Genomic DNA, 27,905 nt, shown 5'->3' with positions numbered 1-27,905 from the left:
ATGATCCCTTACTCTGCAAAGTGTAATGTGCCAAAAAGATGTCAATTACTCAGCCTCAGAGGCACAGGATTACATCATGTTCTTTATTGGAAACAATTGAGAGTGACACAGGTATAAGCTGGGAGCTCTAGAAGTTGGAGATAAAGGGGACATAAAGATGAAATCAAAACGGAAGGATATTGTGCATCAAAAGAGCCAAAGATGGAGGAAAAGGAGGGAGATGCAAGGGTTCTGTTTGGCGAAGGGCTAAGATCTTGGAATGCTGCGAGTGAAACTGGAAGTCAATCTGGAGCATCAGTCAAGTACATGAACAGTCCTCAGAGCATGAGCCACACTCTGGTAGTTCTTCCAGCCCATCCTTATCCAATCAGGGAAAGCCTGCAGAGAACGTAGGACAGAAACAGGTGAGTATCTTGGGTTCAGCTTATCTTTGGAGCTTGAAGTTATGCTTATACATCTTTGCACAGAAAAACACTAAAAAGAAGTGGGTTTGCTTTGGGGAGCTCTCCATCTCCTTCAAGGAAAAACAAATAGGAGTGACTTGCTGGCAAAGAGCTATGTTGAGACATTGATGGCTTGGAAGGGTTGGTTGGTCAGCGTGTCTAGGTTTAACGTCCTGTGCCTCTTCTGCAATTCATCTCTGAGACTTCACCACTTCTACACCCTTCCTCCAGCCCTCCTAACTCCCCTCATACTTGCCAGCCTTGATTACTTCTACATCCCTTCTCATCCTCAGTTGCCAGAAAGTAGCTTTGTCTACCGCTTTGCCAGGTACATTTTTACCTCTTGATCGGAGCTGGTTCTGTCAGCAGCAGGTCTGCCAAAGATGTAGCTGTCCTGGAAAGGACCAGTCAACACCCAGACCTCCCAGCATGAGACTGGAGAGGATGAAAGACCGGGGCCCCTAGGACTCACGTTTATTCTTGCAGGTGTTCAGGCAGTTGGCTTCGGATTGGAAGTTGTTATTGTTTCCCTGGCAGCCACCATAGACAAATGTGGAGCAAGTATTATTTTTCTTGTCATACCACCACCGAATAAAAAAAGCCAGGCAGGGGCCAGTTTCATTTGGCATTTCACATACATCTGCAGAAAGACTCCAGAGTTGAAAACTCAGTGTGCCCACTCCAGAAATAAACAGTTGTTATTATTCTCCCTGGCAACCACTATAGATGGAACCGGAATTGGCTCCTTTTCCCTTATCACACGGCAGGAGCACAGCTCCACTGACATATTGCACACATGTGCAAGGAGACCCCAGAGTGGGCATCTGCATCCCTGGAGATAGGGTTATTGCAGGTGACATTAGCTAAAATGAGGTCAGACCAAAATAGGGTGGGCCCCTATACCAACATGACTGGTGTCCTTATAAAAACAGGTTAATTTGGACAGATGCAAACACACTGGGAGAACACCGTATGAATGTGAAAGCAGAGATTGGGGTGCTGTGTCTACAAGCCAAAGAACACCAAAGATTTTCAGCAAACCACCAGAAGCTAGGGGAGAGGAATGGAACATGCTTCTTCCCCATAACCCTGACAAGGAACCAACCGTGCTGACACCATGACTTTGGATCTAGCCTGAGGAACCTGAGACAATACATTTCTGTTATTTAAGATTCCCAGACAGTGGTACTTTGTTATAGCAATTCTACCAAACAAACGCAGGTCCCTACTAAATTATGCTTACACAGTTCCATTTGGGTTAATCTCCACTGCTAAACAATGAGGTCCTGTTGATTTTTACTTCCTATAGCTCACCTCTCTGCCAGTCTCTCTAACATAAGCCTCAGGGACTGTCTCATGCCTGGACTGTTGAGATAACCTCAGATTGATCCCCTGCCTCCAGTCCTGGCCCCTCCAATCAATCATTCATGCTTCCCACCACAGGGAAGGATCTGATGGATCTGAGAACCAGGCTTATCATGTCATTCCACAGATAAGACCTACCTTCACTTCATGACAATATCCTCCCATGACCCATAGGGCCCTTCATTGTCTGGCTCCTACTGTGACGCTGGCCTCCTCCCCTGACACAGAACCCCTTCCAGCCACATGCTCCAGCAATACTGAACACCCCGTGCCACCCCCATACCTCCATCCCTTTGCACTGCTCACAGTGACATTCCTCTTCTTCCTTCAAAACCTTTCTCACACATCAACTGTTGTGATGTCTCCCTTGACTCCATTCTACAGTCCTCACTGCCACACCTTGCTTCAGAATCTGTGCACTCATTTTTCATTTGTTTATATCTTCAGTGTCATCCCTGAGGCTGTGAGTTTCTGGCGAGCAGGGAGTGAGTTTCTAGTGTGTCTGCTTCCATCTTGGCATCCCAGTTCCTAACAGGTAGCTTGGCACAGTACAGAACCTTATAGAATGTTGAAGGTAAAAGAAAATGTATCCTGATCTGAACTGAATAAATTATTCATTGAGCACCTGTTATGTGCCTAATGCTTCAAGGAACAGAGAAAAGGCATGACCTCTGCTATTTAGGAGCCCTTAGCCAAGAATTACAAATAAGCGAATAGGTATCAGGTGGATACTATGTGCCAGGCATTGCTCTAAGCACATCATGCAGATCAATTGGATCCTCAAAGTAACCTTCTACACTGATCCTTTTATTATCTCAGGAAACTGAGGCACAGTGAGGGAAAGTTGTTAATTTATCCAAGACAAAAAGACTGGTAAAAACTGGAGGTAGGAGTTGAACTCAGGATGTCTGAATTCAGAAGCCTTACCTGCTAGCATATGAGTGACTTAGCCCCCTAACCTGCCCACTCTACTTCTCTGTCAAGTCCTGTTTACTTTACCTCCTACATACCTTTCGAGCACGTCCTACTCTTCTTCATCCCCTCAGCTACCTCTAGTTCCAGTCACCATTTCTATCACCTTGAAGTCCTTTAAGATACTCTGTTCCTCCTATTTTAAACTCTATAGATGTAGTATGAACCTGTCATGTGATGCCCTGCCTCGGTGGATTGCCATGGCCCTTCGATCCAGGCCAGACTCTTTAATCTGGTCCACCATACTTGAATCGTTTGATCTCTGCCCACCCAGAATCTGTTTTCCTTGTCCCATGCTCGTGCTCACTCTGCATTCTGGCCTCCCCAGGCCCCACCATTGAGCCTTTGTGCATGCTACTCCCTGTGCCTGGAAAACCCTTCCACCCACTTTTTGCCTAAAACATTACCCATCTTTCTCAACTCAACTCCAGATTTGCTTCCTCAGAGAAGGCAATCCCAACCTCCCTGACCACACTGAGCAGATCAAATCCTATTGTGGGTCTCCGAGGCACTCAATAAATATTTGTTGAATGAATAAAAAAAATCTTCGATAGTCAGTCTTTTTGCATCCCAGGGAGATGGGCATGAAATTAAGATGCAGCAGAAAGGAAAAGCCCTCTGTTGTGCAGCAGTCAGGAGAGGTGTTTTGGTGCAAAGCTGGATTTGTGTAGGCAGAGAGGTGGTCACTCCATAGCAAAAAAGTTAGGAAATATAAATTGCTTCATTTATCACTTGCAGCAACAATGTTGTATATGTTAGGGCAACAATGGCCACCTGGGGCTCAAAAAATTATAAGAGTGACAGGTATCCAAATAGCCAAAAGAATCTGATTCAATGCCACTCCTTCACCAGTCATTTGTTTTGGGAAACTGAGTCTCAGGCATCACCTGATAGGAAAAGGTCATTACTAATGGCACACACCATATTTAGCACAGTAATGAATCTAAATTGCAGGTCTCCCAAGTCCAGCAGTTTTGCCAGAGACCAGCCCTCAGTGATCAGGGCACAAAGCCAGTCCAGGACGGCAGAAGGTGAGGACAGGGGGAGGAGGGGTTGGTTATTCTGCGGCTCTGAATGTTACCTTGTTTGAGATCTAAACATTTTTTTCCGCAGCTGAAGACACAGCACTTCTTTTTGTCCAGGCATTGTCTGTGCCTTGTACACACATCCCATTCTCTGAATTCATTCTTCTCTGATTGTGGGACATCTCCCTAGGGAAGGAGCAGTTTCACACCCATGTGCTTTAGAAACTGAGGCCCACAAAATGTAAGTAACTTGCCCAAGATTACAGGGCTACCAAGATTTGAACCCACTAAGTCTGATTCCAGATCCCTCTGTAGTTTTAACATCCCTTTTCAGAAATCCTTACTTCCTGAGTGTTCAGCAAATGATAATAATGATCATTGTTACATTATAGTCATGGAATATTAGTGTCTGAAGTTTAAAGGCACTTCTGGATGCTGTCCTTTATCTCAAAGCAGTGAGCCCCTAGAGATACAGGGACACTTTATGGGACCACATTTGAAAGAACCAGGATTGAATAGAGATGATGCCTCAAGGAAGGGGCCTGTTTTGCTCGCGGGGTAAGGAGAAGGTCCCTTGGTTTCCCGGATTCCTGTAGCAACTCCCCTGAAAGCTAGATCCTATGACTCTCCTCCACCTCCTTGATAAAGGCCCTCCACTTCAAAGGGGCTGAAAGTGGGGATTGCCTAAGTCGGGGTTACTGCATTCCCAGAAGGGATCTTCCACAGGAGGGATCTTACAAAGATCTCTCTCCTCTCCCAACCCGAGACCTGGGCTAAGATGGTGGAAAGCAACCCAGATCTGAAGAGTTGTTCCCTGTTCCTTCCTCCCAGCAGACTCCCCTCTCTCTAGGGTAAGGGCTGAGGCCAATACTTACTGGGAAATAACCAATCAGTCAGACCAGGTCCCTGGACATTCGCTAAGAGGATGAATAGCACCAGGAGGCTCAAAAGTCCCGAAGATCCCATGCTGAAGAGAGGCCAGCCTTTCTGGTGGTTCCAGAATTTGGAATGCTCAGCTGCTGCACCTTGGATATAAGAACTGGAGACAAGCCGGCCACCCCCTTTCTTCTGGGAACACTAAGTTCCCAAGGTCACAAATGGGACTAACTGACACCCACAGCTCACAGCTTGGGAGGAAGGGTCTCTCATCGAATGGATCTTGATCCTTGCACCCCTAGGCTGCACTGGGCTGAGGGCTCTAGTCAACCCCAGGGAGTGGACAAAGCTTGTCTCCCACTTTCCAGGCTGCCTTCAGAGTGAATGCCACCATCTTGGGTCTTCATCTTGTTAACTTGGAGAGTGGTGGAGTGTCCTCATTCTTCATTCATTTTCCATCGTACGTGCGCACTTATGGGCGCACTCCTTCTGCTTGTCTCTGACAATGTGTCCCTGTCGGTCTATTGGTATCTCATTGTTTATCTGTGCCTCTCTGTGCCTAAGTCTGTTTCTCTTTCCCCATGGTCTCTGTGTTCCTTTCTCCCTCTCCCACAGTTTCCTCCCATCCTTCTGTCTTTGGTTTTATCTTTGGTTCACTCATATTCATTGACTAAGGCCAAAGAATAAAGATTTGCCACAGAACAGGGTGTAAGGGAGGAATCAGGCTGATAGCAGAGTCTTCAGAGACTGTTTCTCAAAGTTTCGTGGCTCTGATAGCAAGAGAGAATATCAGATCTTAGAGGGAGCCTTTATCATCAATGCAAGCTCCTTCATAGCTGAGGAACTATGTCATGAAGGGATTTGCCTGAGAGACTACAGTGGAATAAAGTTCAGTAGCACAGCAGACTTTGGGGATTCTAACTGGGCTAGGAGAGGAGCTGTGGGAAAGAGGTGCTGGGGTACTTGGACAGCTTTCCATTCCTACAGCCACGGAATCTTCACCGGCCACTCAGCCAGTCCTGGGAAGGAGAGAGACACTCTTTCCAGAGTAAATGTTATCCCTAGGGCTCCCGTTTTCTTCTCAAACTAGGTGTTACCCTTTTGGGCCAAGTTTGTTCTCCAAATATTCCTACATGACAGACAGAGGCCAGAGAAAGACAACCTTATCATCAGAGAGTGACTATATGGTCACAAAATTTAGTATCAGAGACAGAGCCCCCATAACAGTCCCATGCCACCAACTTGACAATCTCACTTAAAGAGACTACCAAATTTGAATTGTTCTTTGTTTTGCTCTTCTCTTCTCTTCTCTTGTCTTCTCTTGTCTTCTCTTCTCTTCTCCTTTCCTTTCTTTTCTTTTCTTTTCTTTTTCTTTTCTTTTCTTTTCTTTTTTAAAGACAGTTTTGTTGTGTCATCCAGGCTGGAGTGCAGTGGCACAATCTCAGCTGACTGCAACCTCTACCTCACCAGTTCAGGCAATTTGTGCCTCAGCCTCCTGAGTAGCTGGGATTACAGGCATGCACCACCATGCACTGCTAATTTTTGTATTTTTAGTAGAGATGAGGTATCGCCCTTGGCCAGGCTGATCTCCACTTCCTGGCCTCAAGCAATTTGCCCGCTAAGCCTCCCAAAGAGTTGGGATTACAGGCATGAGCCACCAGGCCTGGCTAGAATTTCTAATGAACAAGCAAGATGTCCTAAGCAGTGCTGTTTCACTCATTTCATTTCCCATATTCTCACAAACTCAGCCCAGGAGAGAGTGAAAACTGGAATATCTAAGTGGAAGCGCTCTGAGGGACCATCAAGCCCTATTTCTCATTTTATAGATGGGAATCATAAGGCCCACAGAAGTGAGGATACTGACTAAATGTCACCCAGCAAGTGAGTGTGAGAAATAAGATTAAGAGGGAACTGAGCATGCAAGTTCTTGCCAGAGGACACTAGGGCATGTTTTGATGTTGGTGTAGATATAATATTTTCCTGTAGAGTTGAAGGTAGAGAGGAAGGGTGAGTCTAAAGGAATGAAGTAATGTCTTTAGTGGAGACAGAGGCTGAACACCCACAAAGTCAGTATATTTCTAAATGGTACCCAGAGTCCCCAATTAGGGTTGCATTTTTTCATAAATTTTATTGAAAATAAATTAACTATCTTTCTGGTTGTTTCATTCCATTCTGTCTTGCCTAATTTTCAGGCCCATCCATGCGTCTCACTTTCCAAGCAAATGAAATAAAATTTATGTCTTTGGGACTTGGGATGAATCATGGTTTTGGCTCCTTCTCTCCAATAATTTCTTGGAGGAGGCTGGGTGAGGACCCATCTGGGGTTTTGCCTCTCCTTTCTTCATCCTCTCTCATTGAGGGGCATGGTGTCCTACCTCTGCCTCCAGGCCAATTCTCTCCCAGGAACAATCCTGTGCTTAGAACAGGGGACCCCAACGAGAACCAACCAGACCAGCCTGTACCTGACACCTCCTGCTTTTTCATTAGCCCAAGACCTGTCACATGGACTGATTCTCTGTCACTGCCTTCCTGTGTTGTTCCCTCTGCCTCTAACTGTATTACTAAGTTATATATTTGCTCCCCCAGGTAAGCTCCAAACTCCATTAAACAGGTCTCTGTCTAGAACGCAGTGCTTAAAACATGAATAGACCCCAAATAAACACTCAGGTACATCTTGCTGGATGAGCAAGGTAGGTGGGGGGATTGGTAGGTGTGTGAATAGGTAGGTAGCTATGTGGATGGATGGGTGGCCGGTAGAGTGATAAGTGGGAAGATGGTTGAGCAGGGAGAAAGATTAGTGAAGAAAGCATGGATATTTGATACATGAATGCATGGATTATGGATGGGTGGATGATTGGGTGAATAAGTGGATTGAATTGAATGTAAAGATGGATAGGGTAGTGATGGGATAGGTGGGCCTATTGATGGAGGCTGTTTGAATGAAAGGTGGATAAGTGCATTGGTATGTGGATGGAGAGAGTTAAGTATAGAAATGATGAATATGTATTTTGATGGGTATGAAAGAGTGTGTGCGTGTGTGTGCAGAGAAAGGGAGAGGAGAGAGGTCAATAATAGGAGGATTAACTAAAGGCTAGATGGACAAGTGAGTCTGTAGAAGAAAGATGAGTAAGAAAGGTAAGTGGATAGACATATGGAGTGGGCAAAGAGCTAAGTTGAAAAGTGTGTCAGTGGAAGGATAGGAGGGATAGGTGAGTGGGGATTGGGTATTTGCATATGTGTTGAGTGAATGGATAGGTAAGTAAAGGGATTGAATAATTAGTGAGTAAATAGGTGGGTGGAAACATGAATGTACAAGTAAAAGCATTAACCAAAATTAAAAAGAATTATCTAGAGAACAATGTATACTACTCTAAAGTAATACATGTGAAAATATAGGGAAAATGGATCAATTTTACCAAAATACAAAAGACCAAAATTTGCAGAAGACGAGGTAGAAAACCTGCAGACTATAAGACAAAATATTTAAAAATAACTAAAATATACCACTAGAAAGAACCCGATCTAGATGCTTTTGGAGCTGAATTTTGGTAGCCTTCAAGAAACACTGAATTGCTATATTATGTAAAATATTTCAGAGCATAGAAAAAGTAGATAGGTTGCCCAATTAGTTCCCATACTCATTTTTTGAAAGTAATATGACCCAAATAGGAAAAACAAATTTAAAAAGACCTATTTTTCTTTTGACTATAGATGTGAAAATTCAAACTATACTATTAGCTAAAAAGAACCAATAATATATTGATACAACACACTGCAATTAAGTTTATTAAGAATGCAAGGATGACTCAAGAAAATTTAATAATTTATTATGCCAACAAATTAGAAGAGAAAAATAATTATGTGACTGTATGCTTAAAAGGTATTTGATAAAATTCAGCAGTCATTTTCAGTAGTAGCTATAAATGGACAGGAAATAAGCTTAAAAAGAAAATAACTGGCCAGGCACGGTGGCTCCCACCTGTGATCCCAGCACTTTGGGAGGCCGAGGCGGGTGGATCACCCGAGGTCAGGAGTTAGCGACCAGCCTGGCCAACATGGTGAAACCCCGTCTTTACTAAAAATACAAAAAATTAGCCAGGCATGTTGGTAGGCGCTTGTAATCCCAGCTACTTGGGAGGCTGAGGCAGGAGAATCACTTGAACCCGGGAAGGAGAGATTGCAGTGAGCCGAGATCACACCTGGGCAACAAGAGCAAAACTCCATCTCAAAAAAAAAAAAGAAAAGAAAAAAGAAAATAATTTAAGTGCAATAAAACTTATGCATTCCAAATTCAACAACAAATATCTTTTTATATTGCAGGAGACATTGACTTTAAAATAAGGAACTAGACAAGGATGGATGCCATTGCCTTTATTTTCATTATTATTTTGGAGCTTCTATACAACACAAGAAGACAAGAAAATAAAGTCATGAAGTTGAAAAAAGTCAAATATATCATCACTTTCAGATGATGGGATTATATATAAAATCAAAGTAACATCATTCAATATTGTGATACTTAAGATAATTTGGCAAGTTGGATGCAAGACAAAACTGACAGGTCTTTATTATGCTACTCATAATTAATGATTTTGATGATAATATTTTCTACTTACTATTCAATGCTTGGGATCCGTACATTTCAGTCCACAAAGTGAGCAGCACTTTTCCACCAATGGGCACTCATCATCCTGCAGGCACCTGGGTTTATCGATCTGGGCACATAGCAAGGGCTTGCGTGGGCAGAAACCTTGTTTGACTTTATGGGGTAAAAGAAAACACTTGACCTTGAAATACTTGGTCATAATTTGAGACAAATTTGGGGAATCTTGGGAAACTCAAACAAGGTTTTATTCTGATTAAGATTCTTGCCTTTCCCCCTATAGTAACAATAGACTGGAGGAGGCAGAGTATCAACTTTCTATGATAACTTGAGGAGCATCAAGAAAAGTCTTGCCATCTCTGACTTGTACCATCTGATAGGATTCCTGTCTGCTGCTACAGAATTAATGGATCTGGGTTATATAACCCCAGAAAACCACAAGTAGCAGGAGTATTAGATAGCACACAGAACCTTCTTGTTTTATAAATTGTAGGCATTGAGGAGTATTTAGAGGGAAATGAGTTGCCCAATGCCACATAGAAAGCCAGTAGAAAAGTTGAAGTAGGTTGAAAAGCCTTTGACTCCTGCCACCACGCTATACTGAACCTTAGAACCTTAAAGCCATACCTGGACAATCCCTGGGACTACACAGGGGAGTAAACACCTGCCTTATAGGAGGCAGGAAAGTTGGCTTCTATCCAACATCATTTGCTACTGATGTTTTCCCCAGCCTGTCTTACACAATATGAATATGATGTGCATGCTCTGAAGTTCTGTGCAGACATGAAGGCTTATTAGGAATACACCTCATGGTTATGAATCTTTTATGAATTGGTGAATATTGTCACCTTGCAAGTCATTGAGGAATGAGACTCGGAAAAAATAAGTTTTCCTGGGGAAGAATAGAGAGCAATACTATGAATTATTGGCTTTGAAGAATAGCACAATAGTCTTCAGAGGTCAATATAACTTGTTGGGCATTAAAAGGGGTTCCAAAGGATCCTCAAAGATGAGCCCAAGGGGCATCCGAGGTTCAAGACACCCCCCCCCCAACTCCATGAGACAGCATGGCATCCTTGCCACATGCACAATAGATTTGGGAGGTATATCCCCAGTCCTTACCTGTCCAGGCCCTGGCACAAACAAAGCCACACCTGGATTCACAACATTTGTCTGTCTGGGGACAATCGATGTCACTGTGACATGAAGGTGGACACTCCTTACGTCCAGTGACAGGGAAGAGTGGGCATTGTCCATCCTTAACTAAAATAAGAGCAAATGTGAGCTTCTTAAAACCTCACCTCCATCCCACCACCCTTCAAAGAGCCTTTCCTTCTCTTCAAAGCTAGTATCCCTTTCTGCAACTTGGTTCACCCTACCCTATCCATCTCCAATAGGCTGTGGAAGAATGAAATGTCTCATCACATCATGGGATGTGGTAGAGAGCGTGCTGGGCTTGGTGCCTTAAGCCCCATGGTAAAGTCCCAGTCCTGCTACTTAGTGAGTTTCCTTCTCTATAAAATGGGGATAATTATGTGAAATCTACACAAATCAGTGTAAGCCATTTTAGGGTATTTGGTTTTATTAGAATGAAATGGGGATCCATCGCAGTGTTCTCAGTAGATAAGTGATATGGCCTGACTCATGTTTTGAAAGGGTCATTGTAACTACTGTTTTGATAATAGATTGTAAGGAGGATAGAAGCAAGGAGACATTTTAGGAGGCTTTTGGGGCAATCCAAGTAAGAAGATGGCTCCTCAGATCAGGGTGGCAGCTGCGGAGGTGGTAAGGTTTTAACAGATTTGGGATCTACTTTCAAGGTAGAACTAAAATTATTTCCTAACTTAATGGATGTTAATTGATAAAGAGAGGCATCAAGTGTGATTGTGAAGTTTTTCAATCAAGATGAGAAGCATGGATAGAACAGGTTTGCGTTAGGGGAGTGATGGTAAGAGGTACTGGTTTATGTTTATGTTTAGCTTATTTTTCTTTTTTTAGACAGGGTTTCCCACTGTCACCCAACTAAGCCTCAACTTCCCCAGCTCAAGTGATCTTCCTACCTTCTCAAGTGATCTTCCCAGCCTCCTGAGTAGCTGGGACCACAGGCGCGTGACACTATGCCTGTTTTTTTGTTGTTGTGTTTTTGGTTGTTTTTTTTTGTTTTTGTTTTTTTGTTGTTGATCGTAGAAATTGGGTCTCACTATGCTGCCTAGGCTGGTCTCAAACTCCTGAGCCCAAGTGATCCTCTTGCCTCAGCCTCCCAAAGTGCTGGGATTACGGGTGTAAGCTACTGTGCCTGGCCCAAGGTTCTGTTTAAGCAAGTTCAACATGAGATGTTCGCGAGGTCCAAGTGGAGATGTAGAGCAGATAGTGGAGTTTGGGAGTCAGATTAGGGCTGGAAACACAATTTTGTGAGTCATTAGGACATAAGTGGTATTTAAATCAGTTATTTGGGGTTTTGTGCATGTATGCTCTTTTCCTCATCTGACTGCAAATTCTACAAGGGCTTCCCAGGTCAGGCTCAGGCTATGATGTGTTGAACTCCCAGAGATATTATCAGGTTGCCTCTGAGTCTTAACCTAAATTTTCCACAAACCGACCCAAGCCCATTTCCCTGGCCTCCTATTCCTGATGGCTCCTGGGAGAGGAGACAAGGGTCTTGTCCACAGCATCATGATTCCTTAGAGCTTCCCATGAAGGGAAGCTTGTGGTCTTAGTTTCAAGTCAGGTCCCAGGATTGCCTTGGACGTTCAGGCCCATGGGTCCATGGAATTAAAATTCCACCCCTACTCCTGACCAACTGTGGGTCCTCAGGCAACTAACTTTACCTCTCTGCCTCTGTTCTCTCATCTGTAAAGTGGTAGTAATGGTACATTTTTCAGCTTGCCTCACAATCTGTGGTCGAAATTGCAATGCTGCCTCATAAATCACACAGTGTTGCATTGTGAAGATCACTGGTCACCATCTCAATTGTTACCATTTAGTGAACCCACACCACGGGACCCCCACTATATCAAGTCTTTGTGTTTTAAATAATGTATAATCCTACCAACAACTCAATGAGCTGTTTGCTGTGACTCCAGAATTACAGAAGAGGGAACTGAAACTCAAAGAAGTGAAGAAAGCAGCAAGTGGGAAAAGTCAGATTTTAATTCAGGTCATTTTACTTCTAAGTTTGGTAGGACACTGTCTCTCAACATTGCTGGTGATGACCATTATACTAAGGAATAAATCCACAGCCTTCACCTTCACCCCACCCTACTCTCCACCTCCAGTGTGGACACTTACTCCATGGGATTCCATTCTTACACAAATCCTCAGTATGATGCTCAACAGGTTACTATCATGAGGAAACACCTTCTTCCAAGGGAGCACACCTGGCTTTTGGGTCACATTGGCCAAGATCTATTAACATTTTCTATACACTATCTCATTTTTGGCAGAGCCCCTCCATTAGGTAAATACTGTTATTAACCTCATTCTATAGACAAGGAAACTGAAGCTTATAAAGGCAGGCAACTGGCCCAAGACCTCCCAGCCAGTGAATGACAGAGTTAAGTCTTGAACCAAGGAACTTTAACCTCAAATCCTGAGCCTATAACCTCACTGGTATACTATTTCTAGTTAAACTAGACCCTCAGATTTCCAGAATACGGGTCTCACCAACTAACATGCAGGCCGTTCTGCAGTCATTCTCACTCAAGAAGTTGTTGGCATTCCCTTTGCAGCCCCTGTATGTGAAGGGTGTGCAGCGATAATTTTTAAAGTCAAAATACCAGCGCTGTGCATCATGATTACAGTTTCCTTGTCTCACAGGTAGCGTGCAGGGTTCTGAAGTCAGGAAGCAAGGAAGGAAGGACATGAAGAGTAGAGATAAAAGAACAGGGTCAGTTCCCTAGCATTTGTCATAACTCCTGGTGTTATCACCCACGTCAAAAAAGGAGCCATGGCAGGGGAAAAAAAAGGCATAGGTTCTGGTCCCAGTTCTACTACTACTAGTCTATGTTGTATGGCACCTCTGAGCATCACTCCTTCCTTGCAAAGAATATTACAAGGTGCATATAAGAATCTTGTACTTTGGAGCTGATCTTTCTTCTCCATTGTACTGAGCTTTGGTAGGGCAAGACTTGTTCAGCAACTATTAGGTTGGTGCAAAAGTAATTGTGGTTTTTGCATTGTTGAAATTTGCTGTTTGATATTAGAATACATTCTTAAATAAATGTGGCTATATTATACATCATTTTAATGCACATTTCTTGCTTCATGTACTTTTGCTAATGACTTATTATTTGCTCTTTATATTTATTTTAGACTATGGAAATTGTGTTAGACAAAAAACAAATTCGAGTGATTTTCTTATTTGAGTTGAAAATGGGTCTTAAAGCAGCAGAGACAACTTGCAACATCAACAACACATTTAGCCTGGGAACTGCTAAGAAATGTACAGCGCAGTGATGGTTCAGGAAGTTTTGCAAAGGAGACGAGGGCCTTGAAGATGAGCAGCATAGTGGCTGGCCATTGGAAGTTGACAATGACCAATTGAGAGCAGTCATCAAGGTTGATCCTCTTACAACTACACAAGAAGTTGCCGAAGAACTCAACGTTGACCATTCTATGGTCATTCAGCATTTGAAGTAAATTGGAAAGGTGAAAAGCTCGATAGGTGGATGCCTCATGAGCTGAGCAAAAATTTAAAAAATAAATTGGTTTGAAGGGTCATCTCTTACTCTATGCAACAACAACAAACTATTTCTCAATCCAATTGTGACATGCAATGAAAAGTGGATTTTACACGACAACCAGTGATGACCAGCTCAGTGGTTGGACCGAGAAGAAGCTCAAAAACACTTCCCAAAGCCAAACTTGCACCAAAGAAAGGTCATGGTCATTGTTTGGTGGTCTGCTGCTGGTCTGATCCACTATAGCTTTCTGAATCCTGGCAAAACCACTACATCTGAGAAGTATGCTCAGCAAATCAATGAGATGCACTGAAAACTGCAGTGCCTACAGCCAGCATTGGTCCACATTGGACCAACTGGCAGCCAGAAAGGGCCAACTGGTCCACAGAAAGGGCCAATTCTTCTCCACAACAACACCCAACCACACATCACACAACCAACACAAAAGTTGAATGAATTGGGCTACAAAGTTTTGCTTCATCCACCATATTCATCTGACCTCTCGCCAACCAAATACCACTTCTTCAAGCATCTCAACAACTTTTTGCAGGGAAAACACATCCACAAACAGCAGGATGCAGAAAATGTTTTCCAAGAGTTCGTCAAATCCTGAAGCATGGATTTTTACGCTACACAAACTTATTTCTCTTTGGCAAAAATGTGTTGATTGTAATCGTTCCCATTTTGATTAATAAAGATGTGTTTTGTTTTGTTTTGTTTTGTTTTTTGAGAAGGAATCTCACTGTGTCACCCAGGCCGCAGTGCAATGGTGTGATCTCAGCTTACTGCAACCTCTGCCTCCCTAGTTCAAGCAATTCTCCTGCTTCAGCCTCCTGAGTAGCTGGGATTACAGGCACCCCCCACCATGCCCAGCTAATTTTTGTATTTTTAGTAGAGACAGGGTTTCACCATGTTGGTCAGACTGGTCTTGAACTCCTGACATCAGGTGATCCGCCCGCCTTGGCCTCCCAAAGTGCTGGGATTACAGGTATAAGCCACCATGCCCAGCCAATAAAGATTTGTTTGAACATAGTTATAATGATTTAAAATTCACGGTCCAAAACTGCAATTACTTTTGCATCCTAAGTGCCTAACAAAGTGCCTAGTACCTAGAAAGAATGAAATACCAAGGAAGAGACAGCCCCTGACGTCTGAAAACTGATCTGACACTCCCAGCTAAGCAACATGGATTCTCTGTTGGAGATCTAAAAATCTCCTAGAACATTTATATCAAACAAAGTCACTCTGAGATCATGATGAAGTGAGACAAAAACAAGATCACCATGAAACCTGCAAAATACCAAACACCCATCCCCTTCTAAGCTAACATGAGTGACTTACGCTTCTCTACCATCAATCACAGCTTTATCCTCAGTCTGGTCTGCATTCTGTATAGTTAAGATTCCCTGGGATAGCCAGTCATAGAATTGCCCCCGCTTTCTGACAGCACTCAATCTAGAGCAAACTCTCACTTCTTTAGACCCTCCCCCGAGTTACCCAATCAAAGCCTAAATCCTATAATAGATTCTTTCTAACAGCTTCTTACTGAAATGCCTCAAACTTGTCTAGGGTGAATATTTTCCCTCACTTCAATGAGTACTAAACCCAACTTGTTCAACTACAGGTGTATTCTGGTGGTCTTTTCAAAGGGCGTTAACAACAGATATTTGATGAGTGGATAAATGTATGAGTGAATGAATAAATGAATCTTTTTAAAAAGCACACAGTTCCCCACACATATTGGATAGATGCCCAATACATTGAGTTACCAGAAAACCTCCTTGAAGATCAAAGAGTCTGAAAAACAATGCCAGCATCTAAGCTGACTGAGGTTTCATTTTGTCACAGTGCCATAATAGTCTCTTGAACAGAGTGAGCATGCAACAAGTATTAGTTATTTGTGAATGATTGAATGTGGGACCCAAGAAGACCAGCATCAATATTATGGTAGTTGATGGTCACCATGCCTAGACTTATGATTTGTACTTGAGGGTTAGGCATTGAATAAGAGAATGAGAAGAGCACAGGCCCTGGGTCCTTGTCCTGCCATCCAAGGGAATCCCTCAGCCAGTTTTGGACAGAGCAAGAAGTGGGGAACCTCTGTCCTCAGCCTGGACATCACTACCTTGAAAGGGATCCATGCATTTCTTCTGACAGGCAAAAAGGCAGCACTTTAGGTATTCCTGGCAGTCAAAATCTGTGTTACATGAATTCGGAAGTTCAGCGGTACAAGCGAGCCTCTCTTTGGGACACAACCCTGGTTTCTCTGCAAGAAAGAAATGTCCAAACTCACATTCATTCAGAATTTCAGCTTTTTTTCTCCTATGGCAAAGGCGTGTAGTGAAATTCTCTCAGCCCTATCCTCTACCTTCAATTCTTAGCTCTTGCTCTGCTTCTATTCAGGGGCTAGTTCTGTTTCTCAGCACTCAGATTCGTTCAAATGGATCTGAATCAGGAATTTGTGTCCAAGAAGAACTGAAGGAGAAGCATGTTGGATTCCAGGGCAAGGGGCTAGGAAGGGACCAAGGCCCTAAATTCAAAAGAGTTTCTCTCTTCTTGAAAGCTAATATTTTAATTCTTAATTCCTTTGTCTCTAGTTGATAAAAGAAACTAGTAAAGACTGGTGGAAACACCATGGAAGTAGAGGTCAGGAGGCCTGATTTGACCCTTGACTCCTGGTAAACTCAAGACCGATCTGAACTCAGTTGTATGATTTTTAATTTACCTCTAAGGAGTAAGAAATGGTGGAGTGGAAGAAGCATTATAGTCAGGCAGATCTGGCTCGGGAGCCTGGCTCCAACACTAACCAACTAAATAATCTCGGGAAAGTATTTGCCTTCATCTGAGTTATATTTTCCATCTTTAAAATGAGAATGACAATTCCTGCCTTACAGGTTGATTATAAGAGTTCAATGGGGTGATGTCTATAATGCCTGGGGTAAGACCTTGGCAGATATGGAGTTGCTTCCTACCTTTTATTTTTATTTTTATTTTTTTTTACTAAAAACTAGAAGAGGCAAGGGGAAAAAAACTATAGCACCCAGTGTTTCCAGTCAGCCTCCCATCCAAGTACTAACCAGGTCTGACCCTGCTTACCTTTTGAGATCAGACAAAATCAGGCATTTTCAGGGTGGTATGGCCATGCTTCCTTCCTTTTTGAGGCTAGACATGGCTTCCTGATTTCAGTGCTTGTGGTAGGTAGAATCTAAAGTTGCACCCTCAAGATTCCCAACTTCTGATTATTGAATCAAACACTAATCTAGGCAATGCTGTGAAGGGATTTTGCAGAAAAATTAAAGACCCAAGTTAGTTGACCTTAAGATTAGAGATAATCTCTAATCTTAAGGTCTCATCTCTGGCCCAGACCTAGTCAATTAGGTCCTTGAAAAGCAGAGCTTTCTTCTGGTTGGTAGAGAAGAATTGATCAGAGAGATTCAAATGATGAGAAGCATCTAACAAGCTATTCGTAGCTTTGGAGATTGTTGAGGCCAAGTGCCAAGGCATGAGGGTGGCATCTAGAAGTGACAGCCAGTAAAGTAGCCTCAGTCCTACAACTCCAAGGAAACGATTCTGCTACAACCAGCGAGCTTGGGAGAGGACCTTGCATCCCAAATGAGAACTACAGCCCTGGCTGACATTTCAATCTCAGCCTGGAAAGAACCGGAGCAAAGAACCCAGATGCGCAATGCCAGACTTCTGACCCACAGACAATTTGTTAGGTAGCAAAGGATGGCTCATATAGCATTTAATGTGTCTCCATGATTCTAAACTGAGTATCCCTCCAATGGAATCTGGCCAGAGAGGCATGATCCTTTCAGATACTACTGAGTTTTGGAACTGTAGAACTTTGGAATGGAAAGAACTCTATTATCATTGGTACCAAACTTCTGATTTCACAGATTAAAAGAAATGAGGTACAATAAGATAATACAATGCATTAGGGGCAAGTCTGGGATTTACAGTCCAGGACTAACTTAAGGAGCCCCACATCTTCCCTGAGGACTGGCCACTGAGACTTTGAGTACTTTCCAACAATACTTCTTGTCATTAATGATCCCTCCAGGAATGGGCTGAAGCTAAGAAGAGTATGTGGTTCCTAATTTGGAGTGTACATCAAAATCATCTATGCATGTTTCAGAAAATATAAACTCTAGGCTGAATCAGAATCTCTAGAAAGTGCATCTTTGGGACTCCACTTTTTAAAAAGAACCTCAGGTGATCCTAAAGCAGGCAGTGGGCACCAGGAGGTAGGCTGTTCCTTGGGAACCATTGTTCTAGGTTTAGCAGACAGAGAGTTTGGCAAATCAAACTGGGTTTGTGTCGTTGAAGCTCCTTTCCCCATTGCCAGCTTGAACTCTCACTTATTAATAAAAACCCCGCCTCCGTTTCTTGTCAGCTCTTCTTAACCACTTGCTTGTGTGTATAAGCACACCTCACAGGTTTCTCTGCATCTACTGGGGATGCTTCCCAGACATCTGGTCTCAACTGTCTTCTGACATTACTTGACACATACTTCCTGGGTGATCCCACTCATTCCCACAATCCCAACTATGATTCTCATCTCTTCCTCCAGACTCATCCTCTATTCCAAACTAAAGACTCATTTCGACCTGCCTGGGAAAAACACCATCTAAGCATCGCAGAAGCACGTCTGTTCTAACATATTTAAAACAGAACTATTACCTCCTTATGCCCAAGCACTACCTTACTTTCTATTCCGCATCTTGACATTTGGCATCAACAGGTCCAGTCTGTTATTAGAATCCAGAGATGCACTCCTTCCTCTCTGCCACCCCAGTATCCTGTCAGTCATGGACTTGGGTCAACTCTGTCTCCTAAACCTCTCTCCAAACCCTGTCTCCTGCCTCTCTTTACTACCACTCCCTCAGATCAGCACCTGATCTCATCCCTTGTCTCTTCTCAACTACTGCAACAGCCTCCTCACTGGTCCTCTCCTCTCAGGCTCATGCCTAGTGACTTATTAATTTAAAAAAAATTAAACTTGTGTGTGTGTGTTTGTGTATGTGTGTGCAGTGGGAATGAATGTGATCACCCAAGAGGTATGTGTTGAGTGATATCATAAGACAGATGAGACCATATCTCTGGGAAGCATCCCCAGTAGATGCAAACTATATACATAGTCTCCTTCCATATATACATATGGAAAAGTTAGGGAAATAATTTGGGGGGAACAAGTAAGGAAAGTATGTGGAGGGCCAGAGTGGTGAGCAGGGGTAGCTTTCTGTGGCCCCAAATCCATGGCAGAGGGGGCCTCATCTGACACTGGCGCTGGCCTCATGTCTAACCCTCATCCTCAAGAATACTTTCTAAGGAAGAATGGCTGCAGGTTTTTTGAACTCACGTTTGTTCTTCTTGTGCAGCAATGCAGATGTCCACTCCAAAGCAAGGGAGAGAAGCAGCAGGAAGGCTACATTCCTCCAGGAGAAGGTGGAGCTGTAGAGAGGAAGGTGCCTGTGTGGATGAGAAGAGAGGTGGGAGTTAAGCACAATCCAGAGAGAGACACAAAGTGTGTGCAGAGGAACCTTAGAGATGATCCACCAGGTCCCTTTAGTTCACAGGTAAGAAGACTGACACCAGCATGGGGAAGGGGTCTGTCTGAGGTCAGATGGTGAGTTACGGTGCATCTAAGACATTCCGTTTCAGGACCCTGACCAATCCCCATACCTTGCCATGGTGCTATACTTTGTGCTACACAGACACTTGCCTATTGTTTTGCTCCTGGGTAAGAGGCCACACTTAAATGATCACAAGAATTTGTTTGGCACAGTTGCAGAGCTGGTTTGCCCACAGTCACTCCAGGGCAACCCCAGGGGCATCTTTTCTTTGCTCCACTGATGACAGAAATGGATGGTATGAGATTTTCCAGAGGGCCTGGGCACACTCTACTGGATCTTGGTGCACCAGAAGCAAGAACGATCTCAGATGACCTCGGGTTAACAAAGAAATTCCTTTCATTCCTTCTGTTACTATCCAAGCCTAGGATCTTATGATACTCCCAGACAACCAGATGAACAGATGAGCTTCCCCCACCTACTCAAGCCCCCATTTCCCACATGCGTTTTCGTGATCCTTATGTATTTTTTATTTTAAGGCATGAAAAACTAATAATCCCTTACTGTATTAACTTTTAGAATGCATTCATTTCAAAAATGTAAGAGGTGGATAGAGGGAGAAAGAGGAAGCAAGAGACAGAGAAAACATCTGTATGCCAAAATATACGTCTGTACTGGTGGAACTTCAGATACTGAGAAAGCTATGGTGGTATCTTGGAATAGAGTCTCTTCCAGAGTTCCTGAAGCCATACCATGCAGCTGCCTAAAAGTAAAGACTGTGACAATTTATCTCCCCGATCTTTCTTGTTGGGGGAGTTCTAATCATGTATCCTCTTCAAATTTTACAATAGTGCCTGTACTCTTTGGTCATGGAAATTATGATCCCAAACATAGTGATCTTGATTTTGGGCGTGGCTCAATCCCTTATAGCAGCATATCTTGGATCCTCTGTTTCCTCATCTAGAAAATGGGAACAATGCAGTTAACCTGGAAGCTTTGTTGTCATTGTGAGGATTAAGAAGATTTAATGAAGTGGTATGGAGTGGTAGGAAACATAGCATTCAGAGTTAGACCTGAGTTCACATCCTTAATCCACCACTTACTGACTGTGTGGCCTGGACTCAGTCACTTCACCTCACTGAGCCTCAGTTTGTCATAAAAGAAACAATAATAACACCTACCTCATAGACACAAGAATTACTTGAACTATTTTTGTAAAGCTGGCTTGTAAATCAGTGTTTATTGTATTTTAGTCAATTAACAAATAATGAATGGCAACAGTGAATGCCAAAAAATGTTCCTATTACCATTTTAGCTTTTGAGTTCCCTAGTCAGAGACTGTGTAAATCATTCCTTTAGTTCCCCTAAAAGATTAGCCAAAAGGCCCTCTGGTGCTTTACATTTTTATTATCAAGTCACTCTATGGGTTTGAAATTTTACCCTTTAACCTGAAAACGTCTGTTAACCCAGTCTTGAGAATCAGTTGATCAGATGCAGTCAGTTAGAAGAAAGCAGATCTCATGGGATGGAGGCGGGGGAGAAACACAAATTAATAGAATTGCCAAACATAATAGAGGATGTCCATTTATAATTTTAGCATAAGTATATCCCACGTAATATAAGGAACATAGTTCTACTAAAAAATTATTTGATGTTTATCTGACATTCAGATTTAACTGGTCATCCTCTATTTTTATTTTCTAAATCTGGCAACTTTGACACAGAATGAATCCATTTTGGTTGGACTGGGGTTTGTTTGGGCAAGAGACTACAAAACACAGGTCTTACAGGTAACAAATGAGCATGATTGCAAGAGTTGCTAAGTAGGGGCTCTGAAGAACTAGGACAGACTTGGAATACACGGACACAAATGTGCTATATAAATAATATACCAGGTTCTGGGCACAGTGGCTCATGTTTGTAATCTCAGTACTTTGGGAGGCCAAGACAGGAGGATCACTTGAGCCCAGGGGTTCAAGACCCACCTGGGCAACATAACAAGACCCTGTCTCTACAAAAAAAAAAAATTAAATGAAAAACCTTAGCCCAGAATAGGCCGGGCGAGTTAGCTCACACCTGTAAACCCAGCACTTTGGGAGGCGGATGCCGGCAGATCACAAAGTCAGGAGATCAAGACCATCCTGGCTAACACAGTGAAACTCCGTCTCTACTAAACAAAGTGATTCTCCTGAGTAGCTGGGACTACAGGCATGCGCCATTATGCCTAGCTAATTTTTGTGCTTTTAGTAGAGACAGGGTTTCACCATGTTGGCCAGGCTAGTCTTGAACTCCTGACCTCAAGTGATCTTCCTGCCTTGGCCTCCCAAAATGCTGGGATTACAGGTGTGAGCCACCATGCCCAGCCTTTGTATGCCTTCTTTTAAGAAATGTCTATTCAAGTCCTTTGCCCATTTTTAAATTGAGTTGTTTTCTTACTATCGAGTTGATGGAGTTCCTTATATGTTTTGAATATTAACCCCTCATCATAGTATGGTTTGCAAATATTTTCTCTCACTCTATGAGTTGTCTCCTGACTGTTGATTATTTTCTTTGATGTGCAAACACTTTGTAATTTAATGTAATCTCACTTGTATATTTTTACTTCTGTTCCTTGTGCTTTTAGGGTCATATCTAAGAAATCATTGCCCATAGCAATATAATGGAGCTTTCCCCCTAGGTTTTCTTCCAGAGTTTTATAGTTTCAGCCATTGTGGTTAGATCTTTTGTCTATTTTGAGTTGATTTTTTAAAAATATATGCATATTTTGTGTTTCAGTGGCTTTTGGGGCACAAGTGGTTTTTGGTTATATGAATGGATTGTATAGTGGTGAAGTCTGAGATTTTAGTGCACCAGTCCCCAAGTAGTGTACATTGTACCTAATATGTAGTTCTTTTTTTTATCCTTCTCTGCCCTCCTACATTCCTCCCTTCTGAGTCTCCAAAGTCCATCATATCACTCTGTATAACTTTGCATACCCATAGGTTAACTCAACTTGTAAGTGAAAACATATGGTATTTGGTTTTCCATTACTGAGTTTCTTCACTTAGAATAATGGCCTCCAGCTCCATCCAAGTTGCTGCAAAATACATTATTTCATGATTTTTTTATGGCTGAGTAGTATTCCATGGTGTATATATACCACATTTTCTTTACCCATTGGGTTGATTTTTTTGCATGGTGTGCAATAAGGGTTCAATTTTATTTTTCTACATGTGAATTTCCAGTTTTCCCAAGACCATTTATCAGAGACAGTCTCCATTGTGTGTTCATGGCACCTTTATCAAAAATCAATTAACGATAAGTGTATAGATTTATTTCTGGGTTTCCTAGATTTATTTCTGGGATTAGCATTAAGAACTAATGCTAATCCTCCTCAAATGTTTCCAAAAAATTGAAGTGGAGGGAATTTTTTCAAGTTCATTTTATGAGGCCAGCATTATTCTAATACCAAGCCATGCAAAGACACTACAAGAAAAGAAAATTACAGGCCAATATCCATGATGTACATAGAGGCAAAAATTCTCAAAAAAATATATAAGCAAACTGTATTCAACAGCACATTAAAAGTATCATTCACAGCCAGGCATGGTGGGTCACACCTGTAATCCCAGCAATTTGGGAGGCCAAGGTGGGCAGATCACTTGAGGCTAGGCATTCGAGACCAGCCTGGCCAACAGGGCAAAACCCTGTCTCTACTAAAAATACAAAAAAAAAAAAGTAGCCAGGCGTGATGACACATCCCCATAATCCCAGCTACTTGAGAGGCTGAGGCACAAGAATTACTTGAACCTGGATGGCAGAGGTTGCAGTGAGCCAAGATCGTGCCACTGCACTCTAGCCTGGGTGACAAAGCGAGACCCTGTCTCCAAATAAAAGAAAAACAAAGCATCATTCACCATGATCAAGTAGGATTTATCATTTGAATGCAAGAATGCTTCAACATATTCAAAGCAATCAATGTGGTGCACCATCTTAAAAGAACTAGTGATATAAATAATATGATCATCTCAGTAGATGCAGAAAATGCATTTGACAAAATTCAACATTTTTATGATAAAAATTTTCAACAAGTTAGGTATAGAAGGAATATACATCAACACGGTAAAGTCCAGATATGACAAGCCCACCACTCTTATACTCAACACTGAAAAGTTGAAAGTTTTTTCTCTGAGATCAGGAACAAGATAAGAATGCCAATTTTTACCACTTTTAATCAACATGGTACTGAAAGCCCTGGCCAGTGCAATTAGCAAGAAAAATAAATAAAAGTCACCAAATAGGGAAGAAAGCGGTGAAATTGCCTCTGTTTACTTATGACAGGATCCTATATATAGAAAACCCTAAAGACTTCACACCGAAAAACTGTTAGAACTGATTAAGTAATTTATTAAACTTTCAGGATACAAAATCAACATACAAAAATCAGTAGCATTTCTACACACTAGCAACAAACTACCTGAAAACCAAATTAAAACAATCCCATTTACAATAGCATAAAAAATACTTAGGAGTAAATTTAATAAAGGATATGTGAGATCTGTACACTGAAAACTAGTGAAAGAAATTGGAGAAGACATAAATAAATGAAAAGATATTTCATGTTCATATTTCGTATGGATTAGAAGAATCAATATTGTTAAAATCCCGTACTACCCAGAACCTACCTTTTTGCCCAGCTTCCCCAAATAGCAGAGGTTGCACTTTGCAGAAAACTGAGCAGCATTTTGCAATTGAAAGATCTACAGCTGGCCAGGAGCTGGGGGAACAGTGTGAATTCCCAGGTTACAATATTTAGGAACTACAGGTAAGGGCCCACTATAACTCCATTACATCGCACTACCCCCTAGTTCTCCCCCATTAGGCACTTGCCCAGCCCCAGGCCCCCCCGTCTCCATGACTGAGAGCTCCTAGCTTACACCCCTCCTCATCCCCGTAGCATAGCATGTTCTGTTGCGAGGCTACTCAACCAGATATGTGCCTCTAGCCTCAGTTACTAAGAAGTAGACCTTGAGGAGGACCACTAGCTCCATAAGTCTCTTTAATACACCTTGCCCTAAGTTCAGGCAGAGTCAGTAAGTAAATTGGTAAGCCTCGTCCAAAGATATTATCTTCTAAATGCTGCCTAGTCAGATATCTACATTCTGACACTGGGGAAAGATAGTCTCTAAATATTGAGTACAGAACTCCATATGTATCTCCATATTGTGTTGTTAAAATATTTTAAATCTTTTACATTTTTTGCCCTTTTGATCTGTCAATGATTGAGAAAGGTGTGTCAAGGGCCCTCAATACAGTTATAGATTTCTCAATTTATGCCCATAATGATGTCAATGTTTGCTTTAATATATCCTGATTTGATTGGTTTAGGTAAATACAAATGCATTCCTGGTGAACTGAGTCTTTTACCATTATCTAGCAAGCCTTCCTTTATCCTTAAAGATAAAACTTCATCTTAGAGTTTTCTTTTTTTTTTTAAAGACAGAATCTCCCTCTCTCTTTCTCCCAGGCTGGAGTGCCGTGGCATGATCTTGGCTCACTCCAACCTCCCCCTCCTGGGTTCAAATGATTCTTGTGCCTCAGCCTCCCAAGTAGCTGGGATTACAGGCATGTGCCACCATGCCTGTAATTTTTGTAATTTTAGTAGAGACGGGGTCTTGCCATGTTGCCCAGGCTGGTCTTGAACTCCTGGCCTCAAGCAATCTGCCTGCCTCGGCCTCCCAAAGTGTTGGATTACAGGCATGAGCCAATGTGCCTGGACTTAGAGTTTTCTATTGCCTAATATTAATCAAACTATACTTTCTCTTCTTTGTTTGCATTTACCTAGTCTTTTTTCCATTCTTTTGCATTCAACCATTCTACTTACATTTTAAGTTTATCCTTCAAATAGTGTAAATCTACACTGTAAAAATCCAGTCCAGCAATTATTACCTATTAATTGACATTTGCAGGTACCAATGACATATTTGGATTCATTTCTACAATCTTATTATGAGTTACCTACTCTCAGTCCTCATTATTCAGATTCTGTACTTGCAAATTTGCCTACCTGTTGAAATGTATTTATCACCCAAAAATCAATACTCATGATGCTTTTGTGGTCATTCAGGATATGTGCAGAGTGGCAAAAAACTTGAGTCACGCAACATACACATTCCCAGCTGAAGTCAAACAAGACAATGCTCTGCTTGTTTAAGCTCTTCTACTACTATAAACAAACTTCCTTTTTGCAGTCGATTTAGTGTCACATTTTTCACATTTGTGTGCTTTTTATTGGTGAGTTTGCTGTTTAAAATGGCCGCCAAGAGTTACTAAAGTGCTGTCAAGTGTCCTAAGAGCAAGAGGCCTACGATGTGGCTTACGAAGAAATTACCTGTGTTAGATAAGCTTGGTTCAGGCATGAGTCACAGGGCTTTCAGCCACAATTCAATGTTAACGAAACAATAATATATATTATATAAGGTATGTGGGGTTTTTTTGGTTTTGTTTTTTTGTTTTTTTTGAGACAGAGTCTCACTCTGTCACTAGGCTGGAGTGCAGTGGTGCGATCTCGGCTCACTGCAACCTCCACCTTCTGGGTTCAAGCCATTCTCCTGCCTCAGCCTCCCGAGTAACTGGGATTACAGGCATCTGCCACCATGCCCTGCTAATTTTTTGTATTTTTAGTAGAGACGAGGTTTCACTGAGTTGGCCAGGATGGTCTCAATCTCCTGACCTAGGGATCCGCCTGCCTCAGCCTCCCACAGTGCTGGAATTACAGACATGAGCCACTGCGCCTATATACACGTTTAAAAAATAAAGACAGAGCCAGCGCGGTGGCTCACGCCTGTAATCCCAGCACTTTGAGAGGCTGAGGCAGGCAGATCACCTGTGTTCAGGAGTTCAAGACCAGCCTGGCCAACACAGTGAAACCCCGTCTCTACCAAAAATATAAAAATTAGCCGGGTGTGGTGGTGCACACCTGTAGTCCCAACTACTCGGGAGGCTAAGGCAGGAGAATCCCTTGAACCCGGAAGATAGAGATTGCAGAGAGCCGAGATCACACCACTATGCTCCAGCCTGGGGGACAGAGAGATTCCCTCTCAAAAAAAAAAAAAAAAAATTATGTATAGTTTTTTTAATAATTAACCACATAGGTTAAAAAATAGAAAGTAGCCAGCCTCCCAGAAGCCTTCTGTGTGCACCTTCTAATTACCATCTATATCATGTGTCTTCAGACAGAAGCACACATAAAACAGGGTTATGTATTGATCAAATGATGAAAATGTGTGGTCAGAGGCTTGCACTTTCCCTGAGCAGTGGCTCAGTATTTGCTAATCTGGTGTTCACAGTGACTTTACAGAACATAACTACCCCCAAGTAACGGGAATCAACTGTATTTTTATTACTTTGGGGACAAATAACTTTGAGCTCTCCATGACTTGCCACAACAAAAGACTTCCTAGGCAAATTGTCTACTGCCTTGTTCCAGGCGGGGGCTCTACTCAAGGCTGTGGGACCAAGACTAAAGCAGCAGCCTCTATGTGGATTAGGCCCCTTCTCCTGGCAGAGGGGAAGCACAAAGGAGCTGGCAGAAACTCATAGTGCAAAATTCACAATGCATATGCTACGTCCGCTCATATTCCAATAGACAAAGCACAGCCGACAGCAAACCCACAGTCAATGAGACAGAAATATGTCTTCCTTCCACAGGCGGTTCTGAAATTGCAAGGTAATGGGCAGGAGTGTCCTCTTAAAGGGAAGATGGAATGAATAGTTGTGAATAATAATATAACCTATCACTATTACTCCTGTTTTAATTTTTTGAAAATGTGTAGATACATATTACATGTTTGTTTTTTTAAAAAAATCAAACTTTACCCTACTCAGGCTCTCACCCTCCACACTGGGCCACTCAAAGATGCCCAACTTACCCTACTTGGGCTCCAACAGCCATATCAGGATGCATTCGAGACCAACCTGGCCAACATGCTGAAACCCCGTCTCTACTAAAAATGCAAAAATTAGCCGGGCGTGGTGGCGCACGCCTGTAGTTCCAGCTACTGGGGAGGCTAAGGCAGGAGAATCGCTTGATCCATTGATGCCTTCTTCACCCTGCTTAGGCTCTGATTCCTGACACAAAACAGCCCTGTTCTGTGGAACCCCTCCTCACTATGCTTGGCCCAACTCCCCACAGCCAACCACCCTAACTTCTACGTATCCTCCTCATCTCCTTGGGCTCTGACCCTCCATGTCTGGCTGCCCACCCCCATAGACACCCTCCTCACCCTCCTTCAGTTCGGACAGTCCACATCAGGCCTTCTCCCTATGGAGACAGCTTCCTCACTTTGCTCCAGCTCTGAGGCTCCTCCCTCATCTGCTCCCCCACCTGG

At 42.6% G+C, this 27,905-nt stretch overlaps 2 protein-coding genes, 1 long non-coding RNA gene and 1 pseudogene across 5 annotated transcripts in view; 2 read left to right on the top strand and 2 right to left on the bottom strand.

The window, feature by feature from the left end:
* The window catches only part of DNTTIP1 (deoxynucleotidyltransferase terminal interacting protein 1), a 505,046-nt gene that overhangs the window by 293,770 nt on the left and 183,371 nt on the right, over positions 1 to 27,905 (top strand). The gene's annotated exons all lie outside the window — the stretch shown is intronic.
* On the bottom strand, positions 60 to 5,100 carry LOC126963876 (eppin-like; annotated as a pseudogene). Its single transcript, XR_007729244.1, has 4 exons — positions 4,681 to 5,100; positions 3,862 to 3,991; positions 916 to 1,083; positions 60 to 378 (listed from the first exon to the last, which is right to left on the bottom strand). The product of XR_007729244.1 is annotated as an eppin-like (transcript).
* On the top strand, positions 3,959 to 9,278 carry LOC126963900 (uncharacterized). The gene is made up of 3 exons (XR_007729254.1): positions 3,959 to 4,046; positions 7,268 to 7,371; positions 9,002 to 9,278. It is a non-coding gene; the product is annotated as an uncharacterized LOC126963900 (long non-coding RNA).
* On the bottom strand, positions 8,445 to 27,905 carry WFDC8 (WAP four-disulfide core domain 8). Of its 2 annotated transcripts, XM_050806584.1 has the most exons (7): positions 27,801 to 27,905; positions 19,326 to 19,435; positions 16,089 to 16,229; positions 12,948 to 13,115; positions 10,407 to 10,547; positions 9,298 to 9,440; positions 8,445 to 8,905 (listed from the first exon to the last, which is right to left on the bottom strand). In XM_050806584.1, exons 1-6 carry the CDS (start codon positions 27,824 to 27,826, stop codon positions 9,301 to 9,303), a joined length of 726 nt encoding a protein of 241 aa, XP_050662541.1. In that variant the 5' UTR covers positions 27,827 to 27,905; the 3' UTR covers positions 8,445 to 8,905; positions 9,298 to 9,300. The 2 variants fall into 2 exon arrangements, with proteins under 2 accessions (XP_050662541.1, XP_050662540.1); XM_050806583.1 differs by lacking the exon at positions 8,445 to 8,905 and having other exon boundaries at positions 9,038 to 9,440.

This window comes from Macaca thibetana, chromosome 10 (assembly GCF_024542745.1).
Source record: "Macaca thibetana thibetana isolate TM-01 chromosome 10, ASM2454274v1, whole genome shotgun sequence".
In the NCBI taxonomy this organism is placed as follows: Eukaryota; Metazoa; Chordata; class Mammalia; order Primates; family Cercopithecidae; genus Macaca; species Macaca thibetana.
Note: the sequence above shows the minus strand (reverse complement) of the source record. Positions and strands in the feature narration are given on the sequence as shown.

What these genes read in the sequence shown, in the direction of transcription:
- WFDC8 (XM_050806584.1), bottom strand. Translation starts at nt 27,826, where the DNA reads ATGTGGACTGTCCGAACTGAAGGAGG. An exon ending in ACTGTCCGAACTGAAGGAGG is followed by an intron (nt 19,436 to 27,800) that starts GTGAGGAGGGTG and finishes TCATCCACACAG; the next exon opens with GCACCTTCCTCTCTACAGCT. An exon ending in ATGCATGGATCCCTTTCAAG is followed by an intron (nt 13,116 to 16,088) that starts GTAGTGATGTCC and finishes TCCTGACTTCAG; the next exon opens with AACCCTGCACGCTACCTGTG.